Source organism: Diadema setosum, chromosome 9 (genome assembly GCF_964275005.1).
Source record: "Diadema setosum chromosome 9, eeDiaSeto1, whole genome shotgun sequence".
In the NCBI taxonomy this organism is placed as follows: Eukaryota; Metazoa; Echinodermata; class Echinoidea; order Diadematoida; family Diadematidae; genus Diadema; species Diadema setosum.
Genome location: NC_092693.1, coordinates 4,070,662 through 4,088,949, shown reverse-complemented (window position 1 = coordinate 4,088,949; position 18,288 = coordinate 4,070,662). Strand labels below are relative to the sequence as shown.

Here is an 18,288-nt window from a genome sequence, read left to right as displayed (position 1 = left end):
AAAGGTGCTATATCAATTTGTGTTTTGTTCCAAAAAGGTGTTAAATCCAAATGGATCTAATCAGAAACTTGTGTGCGTGCTTGACTGCACTTTCACCCCAGAGTAAGACCAGGCTGGCTAGCTCTCTTAGCTTGTGTAGCTTGCCAGATGACCTATATATATTACTTGATTATTAGCTGTGAATGTGTCATTTCTATGAAATTAGATTCTTTAGAGAGAATGAGGAGACACAAGAAAAATGTGTAGAGATAGCATATCGTCCCAGAAAAGAATTAAATAAAATAGTCACTAAAACAACATTTAAGTGTTGTACATTACCATGCTATGACTATTGTTCCAACAGGTGCTTATATCCACAAAATCCCCCACAATATTGATTTTCTTAGAATCAGTGCAGACAGATAGATTTTTCTTTATCCTGTTATGGGGGCACTCCAATGGGACATAAATTTATTGCATGAAAACACTTAGAAGCATGTGAAATAACAAAAAAAAAAACCAAAAAAAAAACCCATCAAAAGTGGACTAGTACTTTTTGCAAAGGAACTCTTCATGACATAAAGCCCATGTTTAACATTATGCAATCCCCCCCCCCCCCCTTTACATTCATATTGACCAATAATCACAATTGGCACCAGAGGTATTAAGTAGAGGAAAATGATTGGTTGGGTTGTTATCGGAAAAAAAAAAGTGCCACAAAGTTCACAAAGTTTCAGATATACAGATGTACAGTGTACACAGAATACTCCAAATGTCTCTTGGCCATGTCTCTACGCATACTTACACCAAAATATATTCCTTCCAAAGGCGATATGCTGGATTCCAGGAAGCAAGCAGCAAAGAGTCGTGTCTTGTTACGCCAGTCCTCCCTCGAGCTTGACTCCTACATGTGATTCTCATTTTCTGTCATTCTTTTTTTTTCTCTCTTCTTCTCTTTTCAATATTTTTTAGTCTATTTTCTTGTTTTTCTTTTTTTTTATCTTTCAGACTTTTTGCTTTTCTTTTTCTTATCTCTCTTTTTTCCTTCATATCTTTTCATTTTTTTTTTCATTTTCACTGTCATATTCTTTAGCTTACTTTTTTCATTCCTTTTTTTTTTATTTTCACATTATCCGATAACTAGCATCAGATGAACCTGAAAAGAAATAAAATGTAGTGTTTGCTTAATTAAGTTATCAATAAATGTGACAAAAGTACTTAAGCGGAGATAAGAAAAGAACAGCAATATTCTACTACAGTATTAAAGTATGATACAGATGGTGTCCTTAATTATTGGCAAATTATGCAACTGTTGCAGTTACTGAATACTAGTACTTGCAACCTAGCAATACAACAGCAAATATTTTCATCATGCATACAAAACAAAAATCTGTTGCTTGTAAGGTTATCAGTCACACGAGTAATAATTTATATAGCTTGAGTTCTGAAATACGACTATTCTAGCTACTTTGCTTTTGTCTTATCATGCGTGCTGTTGGCTTTTGTGTTGCTCTTTTGGGGGCATTGTTTGCAAGTCTTCCGATGTTCAGTAGGGGGAATAGCGAGTGAATCGTCGGTTCCTGTAGGCAGAGGTAGAGACAGAATGAGAATTACACATTGTGCTGTCAAATTGGCAATCTTTTTTTGGGGGGGAAACATATAATGCTCACCTTCATCAAATCCAAAAATCAGCTCATTGTTTGGCATGGCAACTCCACAGAACAGACTCATTTGTGTTGGTTGCTGAGTAACTCCTCTTCAGAGAATCCTGGTGAGCCAGAGTTGGAGGGGGAAAAAATGCTTCCCTGCACAGTGCATACCGCTTAGCACAAACTTTCCTGTTCTTGACCTTGATCAGACTCCAGTAGGATTCTCGCTAGCTTCACACAACCAGATTACTATACACAGATAAGATCCACCTCTCTACTGAAGGTAAATGCACAAGGGCAGATCTGTGCATTTCTGTGGCTAATTCATACTGCAAATATGCATAAACGAAAGCCATTACCTTGACAAACACAAAGTAAAAAATAAGATCATGAATTGTAATTATGTCAATTTATTGATTAATATTCTGTCCGTACAACAGAAATGGGTATACAATTTCAAACATAAAGAAAGGAGAAAATATCATAAATGCTTGGTACTACTGTGTCATATCATCTTCAAATATCAGAATATGTCAAAAACATAAACTTCCTTCTCTGCTGCCACAAAATTATGCTCAGCTGCACTTACTACCACTTAACTGATATTCTGCTCTTTATAAACTCTTAGTCACAGTGTATGCCACAATGACAAGAAATCTCTTCCAAGTGCCCTGGGTGGCATACTAAACATTAGAACAGAGAATATTGGGTTGGCAAACACTTGCAAAGCAAAAGCATTCAAACAATAATAGGGCTTCCTTCCACTGTCAAGCCTACAGCAAGACAAAGCAGGCACACATCATACAACAGGTACGTTACATGTACTGTATGAGCTGTTACTTTTGCAAGGGTTTAATTTTCGCAAATTTTGCGAATCACTGTTAGACTGGGAATTTAACAACATGAGATAATGTTCTATGTGTTAGGTTAATAGTGCACTTACGAAAGCCTCGGTGTCAATTCGCAAGAATAACATCTTGCGAAAATGTCCATGACCTCCTCATTTGCAAAAATATGTGTATGCAAAAATAACAGCTTATACAGTATACTGGCTGTATCATATTTGACATCTTTCTTTCACCAGTGTCAAGAGACTGCTAATATATGTCTTCTGGTCACAATTAACAGGCAGCAATACACAGCAGAACAGCCTAAATGCTACTTTCAGTGATGTTTAAAATTACCTTATACCAACATCCATACATTTAACCATGTAGGAAGACAGAGAAGGCCTTTCATATTTACAAAGAACACATTGAAATTCACAAAAAAACTCAATACCTCATATGAATGGAGGAAAGATCGGATAATTCCCCACTGAATGATAGAACTAGACCAAATGTTCACAATATCAAATTACTCTACGGTCTGACACAATATTGTGGTACTCGTAGCATACATACATGATGTATAAAAAAAAGAAGAAATATCTAATCTTCAGTTAAACAATCGTGGATGGCCCTATCACCTTCTCACCATATCAATGGCATGAGTTGCAGTCTGCCATGCGCGAACGGACATATTGAAAATAAAGTCTCTGTATATGTCATCTTCCCATTCCAGCTCAAAGCTTGCTGCACTCTTCAGTAATGCCCAGAAGTAACTTGAATACATTTCAAGAGAGAGCAAATGAATTCAATTCCAGATAGATATTCTTGATCACATGTAGCAGTATATGGAACTGCCATACTGTATCAATGTGGGTACAAATATTTCATCTACTTTCTTGACTCAGCAAATGAAGAAACCAGTTATTACGGTATTGATCAGTCATTTCGTAGTCAGATGATCCAAGGAGACATCTCTTTGTGCCTACATAAATTTCTGAATGATTTCATTTTTTACTTTTCCTTTAAAAAAAAAAAAAATCTGTGACAGAAAAGGGAAAATGTTTCCTAATTTTCCACAAGTTTCCCAAATCAAATATAAAATAGGCTTTTTAGCCACACTAATTATGGCACACTTGGCAGTACACAGGCTTCGGGCAACACGAAAAGCGTGTTTCAGCCTACACAGGGCTTCCCATGATGCATCTTATCATTAATATTAAATGCATCTACTTGCACATTCCCCACAGAGATATTTAGAAATTCAAAATCTGTCACATGGAAACTTGGGGGATAAACAACAACAACAACAACAAGAAAAGGATTACAGATATATCTGATACTACTTATACAATTGCATGCAGGCCCACCAGCTCTCCAATTCATGCCCAATTCAATGCCATAAACTAATGAGGTCTGGTGTTTCCTACATTCTACAATGCATGAACATAAACACTCCTGCATCAACAAGAATCATGGAAAGGACAGATAAATTTACATTCAGACAATACATGTTGTATAATATAAAGAAAAAAAAAATCATCATGGGCAATATTTCTTCCCTGTTAAAAAAGAAGAAGAAGACATTAATAATCCAAGACAGCATAAAAACATATGGACAAAAAGAAGGTTAAAAGCATCTAAAAGCTGTAGCGTGATGGTTAATGGCTGACAAATAATTACATGAAACACATCATAGCACTGTTTTTAATCCTCACTTCCGATGCCACACTGTGTTAATGATGGGACACAAAAGACTTTTCACTGACTCTACAGGGTAGCTCCAAACTGACTGGAGGATGGCTCACAAATATGAAGATGAAGCTAAGAATCATTTGAACCCTGTCTCTCATTGAGTGCTGATCTGTTTTGGTTCCATCACAATGCTTCATTCTACATTAGCAATGACAAACATACAAACAAGCAAACAAACAAAACAAGGCAAATGAGAGGGGACATTTCAGCCTGGACTTGCAACAGTATGCTACATAATGCTTGAATGTTGGATTCAACTGTAACCCCACAGGACTCTCTTCAAATTGTCTGTGATATCTATCTTGAGTTACTATCAACCCTTGGACACTGAATGGTGCTGGTGCTGACTTTGTGTTATGTTTTCTCAAGTGTTTTTAATCTTAAGTACACACATGTTTAACGCCTGCTCACATAACCATCCCCTCCCCATCACATTACAAAGCAGTGTTGCACTGCCTTAGCAAAGAACCATTACAAACTGGCAGTATGCATCAAAAGAAAACAAAAACAAAAGAGCATAGAGCCCTAATACTATTGAATACATGCTTGTAAGTCTTTGCTAGCTGAGGTATCTACTGCATCTTACAAACTCACAATCTATCATGAGTTCAGCCTCCTAGCTGACATTGTATCACTACCCCTGGCCACAGCCCATCTACCGTAGACCTCGCTGCATACTTCGAGTGTCGGGTAGCACTCGAGTGGCTTGTGCATAGTTCTCATCCTCATTGCAATGTACCCTACAGGGAGAATGGAGAAATCCCACACCCCTGGTCCACATCTGGCATACTGAACACTATGTCAGGTCGTTGACCCTGGTTTAAGCCTTGACAAGTGTACATGATAATATCTAATACTTGCTATACAATGATATCTGGGTATGGAAACTAAAAACAAGACTAAAACTCATAGCCACAAAATGGCATGTACGCTTTGACATAATCTTATAGTGATATCAGTAAGATATCAGTATTTAGTCACATCGACTAAACTTGCTGCCCAAGGTACACCCTTATATTCAATGTGGCAAAAAAAAAAATCATACAATGCCATTCAACAATGCATAACAGTTTTCATTTCTCTGCTCCATAACGATAATGATGTTAAATGCCCTTAAGTACACGGTATGAGGTAGAACGTACCTGTAGATCAATTGTTCAAGCTTCTCAACTTAGTTTGTTTCTTTTTCATACATTTTAAGCAGAACAATGTGTCAAATAGCTAAACACACTCTACTGTAGCTATCACTTAATCCCTCTTATCTCTGCAAAATGCGAACAAACACAGGTCCGACATACCGCAATGACATATGTCTACGACACTATACATGTATCTTGGTATACAATCATGACACAGAAAAAAACCCCAAAACAAAACAAAACTACAACTTTCCAAATACACACCTTTAAATGGACAGCATTTGCTACAGAGTATTGACCCCAATGAATACCTTGGTAATCCTTGTTTTGAAGCAAGGTAATGTCAAATGTGTTTATGAAAGAAGCACTTAACAGTTAAGTCTTTGATTAGAAATTGAACTACAGAAAATACTGTCTAATGATATTGATTGTAGATGTGATAAAAATTGGGCTGGTGTGAAGCACTGACATTTTATACATCATTGGCATTTCAGAGTCAACATACCACATATATCTCATACAGAAAATGTATCAAACACCTGAATTACCTCTGCTCTCTCCAAAGTCCTGTACATTCCTCAGTAACAGTATTATTACCTTCAAATGAATGATGGGGTACAAGCAATCATAAGAAGTGTATTTCAGTTTGCATGCATATTTGACCATTGATCTTGAAAATAAACGTTTCTTCAATGGCACGACTAAGAAATACATAAAATTCTCTTCACATTTATGTCTATGTGGGTTTTTTTTAATGCTTTGACAAAATTTTGATGATGACAAATATTGGGAATCCTACCCATATAAAAATAACAGCAAATCAGGATTACGAAGTCACTAAAATAATAACATTGCGCATTTGGCAGTGGATAATCAATCCAAACAGACACTGGGAATCTACAATACTGATTTGGACACAAAAACTCTTTTTTAAATTCATTAGGGATGCAGTCTTACTCACTAAGTACTTCAGCATATATCACACAAAGTTCGCCGCCCCATACAAAGGTACTGAGTTTTAATACTTGAAACCTGCTCACTTGTGATTTTGTTGAACATACACTGTAGCAACAGTACATACAGTAATATTGCCCCCCCACCCCCCCACCCCCCAAACAAGTAATAAAACCATGTTACAGAGAACTGGTGAACAAGAGACACATTGTAACATTGCAAAGAAAAGCAACAGGGATAGCTTACAAAAGTAATTGCTTATATACATCAGATGCAGCATAACTCCTGCAAAGTAAAGGGTACAGCCCCTCACATCTGATTTGCCAAACACAGAAAGAAAGTGGTACTCTTGCCTTCCTACTTACTAAGTACTCAAAGAGAGCTAGCAACATCCATGCTATTGGCACATGTGACAGGTGGAAGTTCTACTGCAAAGGAACAGCATTCTTCACAGAGAGAACCAGCCTCTCTACCACTGTTTAATTCTACATAAAACTAATGATCAGTACAGCATTATCACAATCTGCTCGATAGGGTCTATGAGTGTTTGAACGGTTGACACTTTTGAGGATTATTTCAGAACAGTAAATTATTTTCTTGATCACTACCAATTTCAACTCATTTGTCCTTTCCTCCTTGAGCTAATCCTGAATGTCACAAACACAGCCACCTCTTAATGAAAATATCATACTCACTCAACTGTTTTACAAATAGCTCACCAAATTTGCAGGGCTTTCTTCCAATTTCAGGCACTTCATTTAATAGATTATGTAAATGTACATAGGAATTTTGTCAAGCTCAGGGTAAATTCAATCAGTACCTCATGTCCACATCAACCTTGTCCCTATCATAACACATAATGTGGGGAAAATCAACAAGGAGTAAGGGAAACCTCACATATTCTGATCCATATTTTGATGTCGTATACAGGCAAGTTTTTGATAGGGAGGACACACACACATAGACACACACACAAGGTGGACTCCAGTTTACACAGCACCTTTTGGCACAACGTAATGTTCAAGGTAGAACTAGGCATTCATACATACGCTCTGGGAATACTTCATACTGTGCCATATTTCTGCAGCCAAACTCGTCATGGCAACACCAACTACCATTTTTATGTAGCTTGTCCACTGAAACTAGATCCTGGCAATGACCCCTGCCACAATCACAAATCCATTCTGATACACATTCTTGGATATATGAATGCATGCAATGATGAATGTGGCAACAATGAATGTGACAATGAAGAAGAGGCCACATCTGCCTTTTCATCCCCTGACAAGAAACACCAAATCGTTGGCTGAGAACCAGAAGGGCTTTATCGCTATTTTGGGGTGTACTGAGTTATTGGTTTCATGTTGTAGAGCTCAATCTCCTCTACATTATGGTGTCAATTTTAGATTATTTTCATTTTCAGTACAAAACCACAAGGACACTATTTTACCTTATACTTGGAACAATGCTTAGAAGCCTACCCACTTTTAATCAAACAAACTTTTTAATTTCATGAACATCCTTGTTTCGTATTTACTTACGCTGAAATCTAATAAAAGAGCCCTTTTGGTTCTCAGCTGACAAAATGATCTTCCTTGGCACAAAAAAAAAAAGAAGGTCTAAGAAAGTGATTCATGCCTTTTTATTATATCAAATCATAGTGACAAATAAATACTACTACTGACTTTCACACAATCAGTATTGCCTTAATACATCAGTGTTTCCCTCTATTGTCTACATTTCCTTTTGGTTTGTCTTCATTTACACAGACATTAATACACAATATCAAGTCATCATGAGTACAGAAGAAATATACCCTCGTTTTATTTACGCATGGTGATTGATAAGCCGACAGGAACTATACCCATGCAGCCATAATGGTTATCCTACGAATGCTTGCTCAATTTTACAGAGTATAATGGGTGATATAAAACATACAGTCCGACCTCGATCATCTGGCCATCTCTTATCCTGACAGCTCTTTCATCTGGACGTGTTCATGCAGTGAAAAGGGGGGGGGGGGGGGGGGGGGACATGATTTCAAACTAAATCAAAACTCGTACAAAACTCACACAATTTACCTATAACATTCCCAGCAGAAACACACTTTGAATTTTACATTTAAGTGTTTCAATTTCCGTAAAAAAAAAAACCCCAAACAAAACAACTCATGACTTTAAGTAAGTAGGCTAGTAATATATACACTACTATTGTGGCGTATGCTACCTACCTAGCTTCCACTGAGTCGGCAGCTAATGCTCCTGTACATAAACATTGTTTCTCCCATATCTGGCCAAATTGCTCATATGAACAGGCACTGGTCCAGACATGGCCGGATAACAGAGGTCAAACTGTATAATGCTTCAGGAACTTACAACAACTTAGAATAAAATTAATACCCAGAGTTCCACTAAGAATCACATTGTGATACTTATATCGGAAATTAGATAGCATTTTTATTTTTAGCCCAAAAGCCATATGGAAGACACCTGGAAAGGGGTCCCTTTAGCCTTCACTTTCGAAATAAGGTGGGGGTCGGAAAAGAGGTAAATTCTTAGCATGTAAAGCTTGTAGATTGCAATAATTTGTCTTCACAAGATAACATTTACTTGTGAAATTACACCTGTAATTCTGCAGGAAACAGGGAAATGCCTTCATCATTCACAGAGAGTTGACCACTTAAAGAAAAATGTGAATTTCTCATTGCCTGATTTGTTGTTGTTTTTTTTTTTTACTAAAATGAGCCATTCTGATGACATTCTCCTCAAATCCTAAAATAAGGCTAGCAATGGGGAGCTACTGTCTTGAAAGGTCTCAATAAGCAAGAGGGCAACTAACATGAACATTCAGCTCAGACATTGCTGGAAACAAGCACATTTATATGTGTGTGTCTCAAAATGGTATGTGAACCAGAACTTGAAGAAAGCACTAATAAATACTACTACTACTACCTTCATGGAACTGCTCTAGAAATGCTTCATTTTGGCGAGGAGCAGCAAAACTGACTAACCATACAATTATCCAGGTTATCCAGACCAACTTCATGATGTTTTCTCCCAGTTTAAACTTGCACAAATGTACCTATTGAAACATCTAAAATCTGTATGTACAAGCAAACAACATACTTTTCGTATTAGACATTACACTAAAAAAGAAAAGAAAAAATATATCGATAACAATAATAAGATTAAAAACCTTTTTTTTTTTTTTTCCTGTACTATACAGTACTGAAAATACACATCATGATGTAGCTGGTTTTGCAACCCACCTAAATCGCTGCCTTGGCCTGTAGTAGCCTCCATATCCATACGAAGACTGTCCGTAACGGCCCCTTCCACGGCCGCGGGCGCCAAATCCACCCCGAGGTGGGCGATCGGTAGTGCTGATTCCTGGACGGTTTGTTCGCTTTGGGTTCACCTGGGGTGGGGGGGGGGGGGGGGGGGGTAGCAGGGCAGGACCAGAGATATCGTGATCAGGTGTTACAACAAGCTTAGTACCGACTGCAATCCACAACTGCACCAAAGTTTAATGTATTTCCATATTCAAGTTGGCCAAGTAAAATTGTCCACGCAAAAAGATGGCAATTGCATGAAAATCACATTCAAAATAAAGCAGTTATAGCATTTTAGAGTCATGTGTTTACAAAACAGGGATATTAGTTGTAACAAAATATGTAAATTCCAAATAGGGTGATGGTGTCAGTGCTTTTAAATGTCCTTCTGACCTAAGCACAAAGCTTCAGTAAATTCCTTAATGGAAATTAAATCAAAGGCAAAATATACATGGCATTGGTCTTGTGCATGAAATTAATTTGCCATAACATATAGCTGTAATAACCGTTATAGAAAGATGTGGTTGTTGTTGCTGAATTACTAATCAAACACATGATTTCCATGGTATTTTATGTGGAGTACCAATGAACAAATTATGATGTGAGGTTGTCATCAGTTACCTATTGTCATTTCTAGATAAAAACATGTGAAACTATAACACTTTGTAACACTATGACTTTATGTCCAGCTGATGTACCTTTCTTCCAGTCTGTATTTTTTGATGTTACTCTTTTCATCAAAGTCAACCTGAAAATGAAGTGGCTTTGCACTCTAATTAAACACCCATAATCAAGCTTCCATAGGTGGCTTTTTGTTGATGTTTGTTAACATGTTCAGCTCTGACATTACTGTGGGTCACTTGTCTGTATATAATGTTAACAGCATGTAGAGATTGCGGTTTTGATAGGGTTAGTAAGACTGCTGTATTGAGAACACAGATAGTAGAACTGACATATCCTGGGAATTCTTTTATCACTGGTGTGCTTACTGTTGCATAAAATGGCAACATCTTTAACATAATTTACAGAATTCAACAGACTGATTCTCAGCATTGCTACATAGGAAGAATACTACATAACTAAAGTTGTTCTTTATTCTTAATATTGTGATCAATTATCTCTTCTTGTTTTTTGTGGGGATTTTACTAGAACACAGAAGGTCCTGGCAATAATTAGGCAAGAACCTTCAAGCACAAAAATCAAAAATCAAAACAAAAACAAACATAACAAACAAATACAAAAGCAAAAACAAACACTTTAATTACTGTAAATGTCATACATTTTGCAAGGTTGTTATTTCTGAAAAATTCACGAGTCGGGTACTATTCACAAATTTCAAAGCATGCAAAATTATTAACTTTGACCTTAACATGAATGCGAGTTGCATGCATGCATGTCTCCTTTCATTGCTGTCCTCAACAATCACAAATTTAACCACTCATGAAATTACCTGGAAGCCCTGATTCACGAAAGTATTGCGAAATACATGGCATATACTGTACTCAAAATGGACCAACCTTGATCTGTCGTCCCTTGAAGAGAGATTCGTCCAGTGCGCAGGCAGTCTGAATTGAGTCCTTATCAGCAAACTCTACATAGGCAAAACTATGATAATAGGCAAATATATTAAGAAGTTCAGTTCGATGTACTGTAACTACAACATTGCTTCCTCCACACAAAAAAGATGACATAAATGTTTCTGTTGGAGACAGGAACTGGGGATGCTCCTCTTCACCTGAACTCTAAGCAAATGAAAGCATCATGCACTCCAAAACAAATGTGAATTAACTCTGCTGTAATTTTTTAATTTAATTTTTTTTTAGATAAGATGATTTCTGATTTAAATTTGAGGTGAGATAAATAATTTTTTGGCCACATAAAGAGAACATGATTGGCAATGACAAGACGACAGCAGCAAAGCTGTAAAATTCTCTGACAGATTAAAACTAAAAAGACGGAATGAGCAGAGGAAATGGAATTAGACTGCCTGGAAATTAACCATGCAACAGGCCCTGGTCTTACAAACTATCCACTACCAGCCCAAACCCCCACAAAATAAAAAGGGGAGGGGGGACGAAGGAGGAAAAGAAATGAGAAGAAGGTGATGATGCAAAATTTATCCTTGGACAAGACCTAGGGCCCGTTGCATAAAACTCCAACCGGATTTTTTTCCGGTTGAAATCACAAAATTCCGGTTGGAAGCTCCCAACCAGAGTTTTTATGCAACGGATTTTACATTCTTAGGTTAGCAACCTTAAAAAATTCAGGTTGGGCAAATCCACAACCTGAATTTTTTAAGGCTGTTAAAAAAGTTTTATGCAACGGGACCTATGTGAGCTGTCAGGACAAGGACAAGGAGGACTTTGAATGCAACTTACCCCTTTGGATGGCCAGTAAACTTGTCACATAAGATGGTCACTCTGTTTATTGAGCCACAGCCATGAAAGTGTTGCTCCAACTCTTCTGCTGTGGCCGAGTAGTCAACCTGAAACAGAGTGATGCAGTTTTCAATGTCAGCACATCAGTCAGGCTTGATAATGTCAGTAAATTGCCGTGACACAGTCATCTACTCAAAGCAGGCTGGACTTTGTCGACATGACTCAATGGTGAGATCTGCACGATTTTATTTATTTATTTTTTATTATTATTATTATTATTTATTTTTTATTATTTATTTTTTTTTTTTTTTGGGGGGGGGGGGGGGCTAAATCATCCTATGAAATCTTCCAGTAAAAACATTCAAATTCCACGGTCACACAGTAAGGTATTAACCCTAATCCAACTGGGTTTTTTGAGGGACTTGAAACCACCAGGGGGCCTTTTTGGACCCCCCTTCAGATCTCTGTCGTGGATCACGCGATCCTCGCAAAAATTTGCACCAAGGTAGAGGCCAATGTAATCTACAAGACTGTATAGTTAGATTTTTCAAATTTTAATTTATGTATTTTATATTGATTAATTTATGCTAATTTATGCAAATTTTTTTTTCTGTAAATCAAAAAATAAAGCTCCAAGACTTCTAATTTTTGGTGAACATATTCTTTTCAATATCCTCAACAATAATATTGAAGCAAAAATTCGGCTTCATAATCATTTTTTTCATGTATTTCATTGTTTATTGAATTTCTCATGTATTTCTTTGTTTTTTAACTTTTTTTTGTTTTTTTTTTTCGTCAAAATTTGTCCCAGAAACTCTTTAAAGCATAATCAGGTTAAAATAAATCATTATCAGCCTTTGAAAGTAAAAATACTTATTTTTGGATATGAATTAATTGCAAAAACACAATTTACATTGGATTTATACACAAAATCATGTTTTTAATCAATTTTGGGGTCGACAAATTTTTTTCAAAGGGGCGTGGTTTCAAAACGTAATATGCCCATGAGCAACAAATTTGGTCTCAAAAGTTGCGCGATACTTGAAAGAAAAAAGTCATAAAATGTCGGGCGAGTGCATCACGCGTTGCAGAATAATCACGCGAAACGTTGAGGGAGGACCATTTTGGCCCCCCCGGTGGGAATAGGGTTAATGGAAGAATGAATCCCAGGTGATTTCTGTGTGCAAAAAACATAGAAAGTCCTTGCACCTCTTCGTCCATCAGTTACATGGGAGGGGTGGATATGGAAACTCCCCATGAATTAAGTGCACAAGTTTTCATGAGTGATGTAACCACGAAGGCACCAAAAGGGTGTGATCCCTCACAACAGAAAACAATTCTCAATAAGTGGCAGTGGACTCACGTTTCCAACATAGACTGATCTCGAGTCAACCTCTGCCTTCTCTTCCAGCGAGAGGTGGGTGGCAGGGGCGGCAGCGGGTGGAGAGCTCAGGCTCATCTGCTTATCAACCTCATTCTGCATCTCTTTCAGCTTCTCTGCCTCCTCTTCCATCTCACGTACACGTGCTTTAATTGCCTCCAGCTCCTACACAGATGTCAAAAAAAAAAAAATCAAACATAGCACATATAATGTTAGAGAGTAACTGTACGAGTACATTAAAACATTTGGGAGTGGGAGACTTGCATTGTGTGCATAGACACAAGAGGCTAGGTAGCCTGGGTTATAAACTATTTTGATGAAGTCATGTTTGAAGTTTCTTTGGTATTATGAGTGAATTAGGTACACTGCAAAGGACTTTCAAGGGCCTACTTTGGATTAATAAACTAGAATCTTACAGGTACATGTACAGTTCAGCCAGCGATCAAGTTCCCCCTAGATCGTGATCACTTGATTGTATGCAATTCGGCATACAATCAATTGATCGCGTATGCGATCACTGATTGCCCGTGATTGCGATCTAGGGGGAACTTGATCACTGGCTGAACTGTATGTTAGGCTTCCAACATTTCTGCATCAAAATTAGGGATATTCCCAAAGATTAAGCAAGATGATACTTGGCCATTACATGCAACTCCATAGCCCAAAATACCTAAAGCAGGAAGGCTTTTGTATTCTATTGTCAGGACATGAAGAGAAATTTTGAGGGGGACTCAAGGAGAATTAGGGGGCTTGGCAGCTCTGAGCTATGGGTCACCATCAATGTGTAGCTTAGTACTGCTGTTTCACCTTAGTTTAGTATACTGCCCTCTTTAGCCCACTTTTGATACCCTGAAAAGATACTTGGTTGTTTTCTTCTCCCCATCCTCTCCCCCCTCCTCTTTTGTTTTCAATAATTTAGGACCACCATACCAGGGCTTCTTTTTTGCTTTGTTTTGCAAACTTTAAAAAAAAAAAAAAAATGAATGACAGCCATTAGATATTGGCCACCATAAAAATGTCAAGTTTTTCCTTGGCCTATTTCTGACCTCTTCTAAAAACAAACAAAACAATTAAAGACTATGAAGATGTTCAGATTCTAGCTTTACAGAAATATATCACAATTTAGCTAAGTGACACAGGCAGCCAAGCAATACATATAAAAAACATTTCAACCAAGGCAGAACAAATGAACATTACGTAGGCAATCCATTTGGATGAAAGCTGATCAATGGGTGTAAGGCTAAGGACCCTGATCATCTCACCTCGTCTTCTATTCCACCATCTTCCCCCGTTTGGTCGAGTGTGTTGTCAGAGGGCGAAAGAAGGGAATCGTCCTGGCCCCCAACATCAGGTATGTATGACCCATAGTCACCGACAGTGTCCAACTCAGCCATGATGTTACTGTTGTCTCTTGTCCTACTTATTCTGCTCAGGGAATGGAGATATCAGAAGATGAACAATTAGATATTTACATTGTATGTTAGACAAAGCTATTCTCTGTGCTGTTTATTTTAAATTCTCTCAAATTCTGCTCTATAATATTCACAGGGGTATATAACAGATTAACCATGTCAAAGCTTGAATATTGCATACTTAATTCAATGAAATTGACATCTCATACTAACCCATTTGCAAGAAAAGGTGGTTACCCCAAATACATGTACTACTTTCAACCTTTCGATTACTATCTGTAAAAAGGAAAAGGTCATTACGTGCAAATAACCAATGACAAACTCTCAACCTTCAACACCTTCTCAACCTCTTTTTAAAAAGCTCCAGCTTCTTACTATATTCGACATTTGTAAATTACAAACCACTTCATTTATGTATATGTATATTTACAATTTATTACCCTCTGTCTTTGATAATACATTCAAATATATGAGAGATGTACATTTATATGACACCAGACAAACTGATAGCCTATATCTACCTCTTCTTAGATATGTTTCATTGTTACAAGGAGTACATGATTGGAATTCTGTGCCTGATGAAATGAAGTTACCATGTCCATCCCTTGCCTCTTTTAAGCTTAGATGTAAAAGATACCAGTACTTGCTGCATAACTACAATTGAAGTCTTCGCAGAAATTCAACCAATTTCCAGTCATAGTTTGCTTGTTTTTTTTCCCCCTCTCTTTTCCTCTTTCTAAGCTTATCTTATACAGTAATGTACATAAAATCTCAAGTGGGAGCCCAGCCATAGAACGGTCAATGGCCTCTGCTCGCCGAGTCGCTCTTCCATTTTCTCTCTTAGAATTTTCACTTTTTAAAACCTTTTTTCTTTCTCTCTTTCATTGCGTTGTATTATTTTCTTGTACATGTACATTGTGTATACTGTTATCTAATGAAATGCTATTATTTTCACCTTGTTCTTTGCTTTTTTATGAGAATTTGGAAATTAATGAAATGAAATGAAATATCAGAACTGCAATCTCAACATTGAGACAGAGCCTAGATAGGGCCTATAGTTGAAATTACTTACCTTGGTATTTTAAGTAACTCTGTTCAACATGATTATACACGTTATACAGATTTCAATCAGGATAATGTTGGGCAGTATGAGGTATGGATATGTTCGATGTTTCTTTTCTTTTTCTTTTTTGTCAATGTCTTTTGGAATACTGAATTTTCCAACTGTATCATACTGGTAATCAACTCTAATGAAGCAGCTGGGGCAAAACCTTCAAAAGGTAAAATGGTTCTTGAGAGAAAGTGTAAATTCACAACATGAGAATATCTAGTCTATACTTACAGTAGTGCGGTGTCATGACAAGCAACAGCAGTAAGCAGACAATCGAGAGTTTATTTTCAGTCATAAATGTATGAGCCAGTGAATGAAGTAGGCTCATTTTAGAAGCCAGTGGGTGACATGCATGGTCGCATGAGAATAAAGCAAGCAGCCCATTATTCAACCATAAATGTGCCCTCCAAAATTTGACTGCCGGCTACATGTAAAACCTACATCATGTAAAGCAAGTTGCCCTTGATTCGACAGTTTCCGTGAATAGACCACTCTTACAAATAAAAATTCCCTGAAATTCATGAATAAAAAATGGCGCAAATCAATTGCCAAATTCAAACTATGCAACTACCTCCACACATAATCCGAAGAGCACAACAGCGGTCCACGTCACCGGACCCCCGAAATCATCATCGCGACCCTCGCGGGTCAGCTTGCACAAGCAGTTCAACGGGGAAGTAAACGGGTTTAAAGTTGCATAGCAACACATATAGACTTGTTTCACTCCAAGTTTTGAAGTTACTAGTCCGTTTATCTGCATTGAATCTGTACAGCGTGTACACCTACAGCCACGATGGCAGCAGTTTCTGAGATAACTTGAGCGTTTACGCGATATTTATATTTTTCATGCCACCCATGTCAGAATTTGCAGTATCACTATTGTTCGATCTCAGCGTGTTATGTATGCGTTAAATCTCTCGCACAGTGTGGAGTACATTGAGTACCGCGCTCTCAATGCGATGTACTATGTATACAGTTTCGCTCGTGCGTGGCACGCGCGCTAATCCACTCATACAGGCAGGGCGAGCGCACAGCGCGGGTACGTCGCGAACGTCGAAGCATGGGCATATGGGGTCGAACAATGAGCACAGGCGTTCCAACGATGATCGCAGTGCAGGCATTTGAATCATGCACGCTATTTTGCTTCCATAATTTAGGCTGTCGAACATTGGGTAACTTGCGCATGGCTTTACTCATGCTTTTGCGGGCAGTCAAAGTTTGGCATGGGAAGTCGAACCTTTGGACCTGGTAAACTTACAGGTTATTTATACCATGTAATCCATATAGCTTGTTTAAATATAAAATCCGCAACAAAGTTCGACCTCCCATGACAAAATTTGACCGCACGCAACACCAGCGTAGTTGCCGTAGACAGTCAAATTTTGGATGGCACATGGTCAATGGGCGGCTTCCGCTTTACTTTCCTATGTTAAGAGATCAGCATGATCTGATCTTGGTTTCTATTTTCTCTCATTCAGAAACAATATATCAAAATAACTTTAGTCTTGGGTGGTCCTTGTCTGAACCTGAACAGCAAGTGAAATTGCTGAAACATGTCCCTCAACCTCACACAGTCACACTTGAAAATTTTATTAGTCTTCCAATCAAACGCACATCATTACAACTGCACCCCAAACTACAGCATATAATTCTAACGTTATAGATCTATCGACTATTCTAGGTGGTATGGGACACTAATTCTACCTCTATTAAGTGCACCTTGCTAGAAGTTGATCAGTAAAATTAGGTAAAATTCAACATCGTCGTCGATGATAAGATTGGTGCAACTCGTTGCATCGCACTGTTTCAGGCGTTCGCAGCATGTGGGACTAACGTGCAGCACACACCATTGAAAGGTACCGGTCTCGGTAATCACACGAATGCATACAAAGTTGCCTTTGTTACCTTGCCCTACAGACGAGTGGTCTGAGTGTTTCACCGGCAAATTAAACGGAAATATGGTCCTGTTATTTGCTGCATCATATGCTAAATTTGTCAGGCTCTATACTTACCAATTCTGTAGTGTCTCTTTCCCCCAAAATAGAGAATTACGAGGGACAATCTGTCTGTTTTCCGTGCTCGGAGAAAGCCACGCGTGGATCTTTCTGAACGTTAACTTATTTTCGCCGGAGATGGCGACAAACCAGTTTGTTCCTGGCAAGCAAAGTTGAAACGAAACGGATCACCGGGGAAAATTAAGGTTATTTTATACGAAACCCTGCTTGGATATTGTTGTATGTGCATGCAGTGATTGCAAAGAGGTACTGATACACATGGTAAACTAGCCCACAGAATGTTGAATGCAAGTGTCTGCACACTTTCCCCCCTTTTTTAAAGCATAAAAACCAACAAATCTCTCTTTATTCTGCCCC

At 37.9% G+C, this 18,288-nt stretch overlaps 1 protein-coding gene across 1 annotated transcript; it reads right to left on the bottom strand.

Annotated features, from left to right (window-relative positions):
* Positions 1-580: 580 nt before the first annotated feature.
* Positions 581-18,024, bottom strand: LOC140232506 (polyadenylate-binding protein 2-B-like). The gene is made up of 7 exons (XM_072312601.1): positions 17,929-18,024; positions 14,656-14,818; positions 13,376-13,558; positions 12,013-12,119; positions 11,152-11,239; positions 9,572-9,720; positions 581-1,559 (listed from the first exon to the last, which is right to left on the bottom strand). The coding sequence occupies exons 2-7, from the start codon at positions 14,785-14,787 to the stop codon at positions 1,526-1,528; spliced, it is 693 nt and encodes a 230-aa protein (XP_072168702.1). The 5' UTR covers positions 14,788-14,818; positions 17,929-18,024; the 3' UTR covers positions 581-1,525.
* Between the last annotated feature and the right edge of the window lie 264 nt (positions 18,025-18,288).

Coding starts and splice junctions, on each gene's coding strand:
- LOC140232506 (XM_072312601.1), bottom strand. CDS start 14,787: ATGGCTGAGTTGGACACTGTCGGTGACTATGGGTCATACATACCTGAT. Junction 9,721..11,151: donor TCAAGGGACGACAGATCAAG/GTTGGTCCATTT, acceptor CCCCCACCCCAG/GTGAACCCAAAGCGAACAAA. Junction 1,560..9,571: donor AGGCCAAGGCAGCGATTTAG/GTGGGTTGCAAA, acceptor CTCTGCCTACAG/GAACCGACGATTCACTCGCT.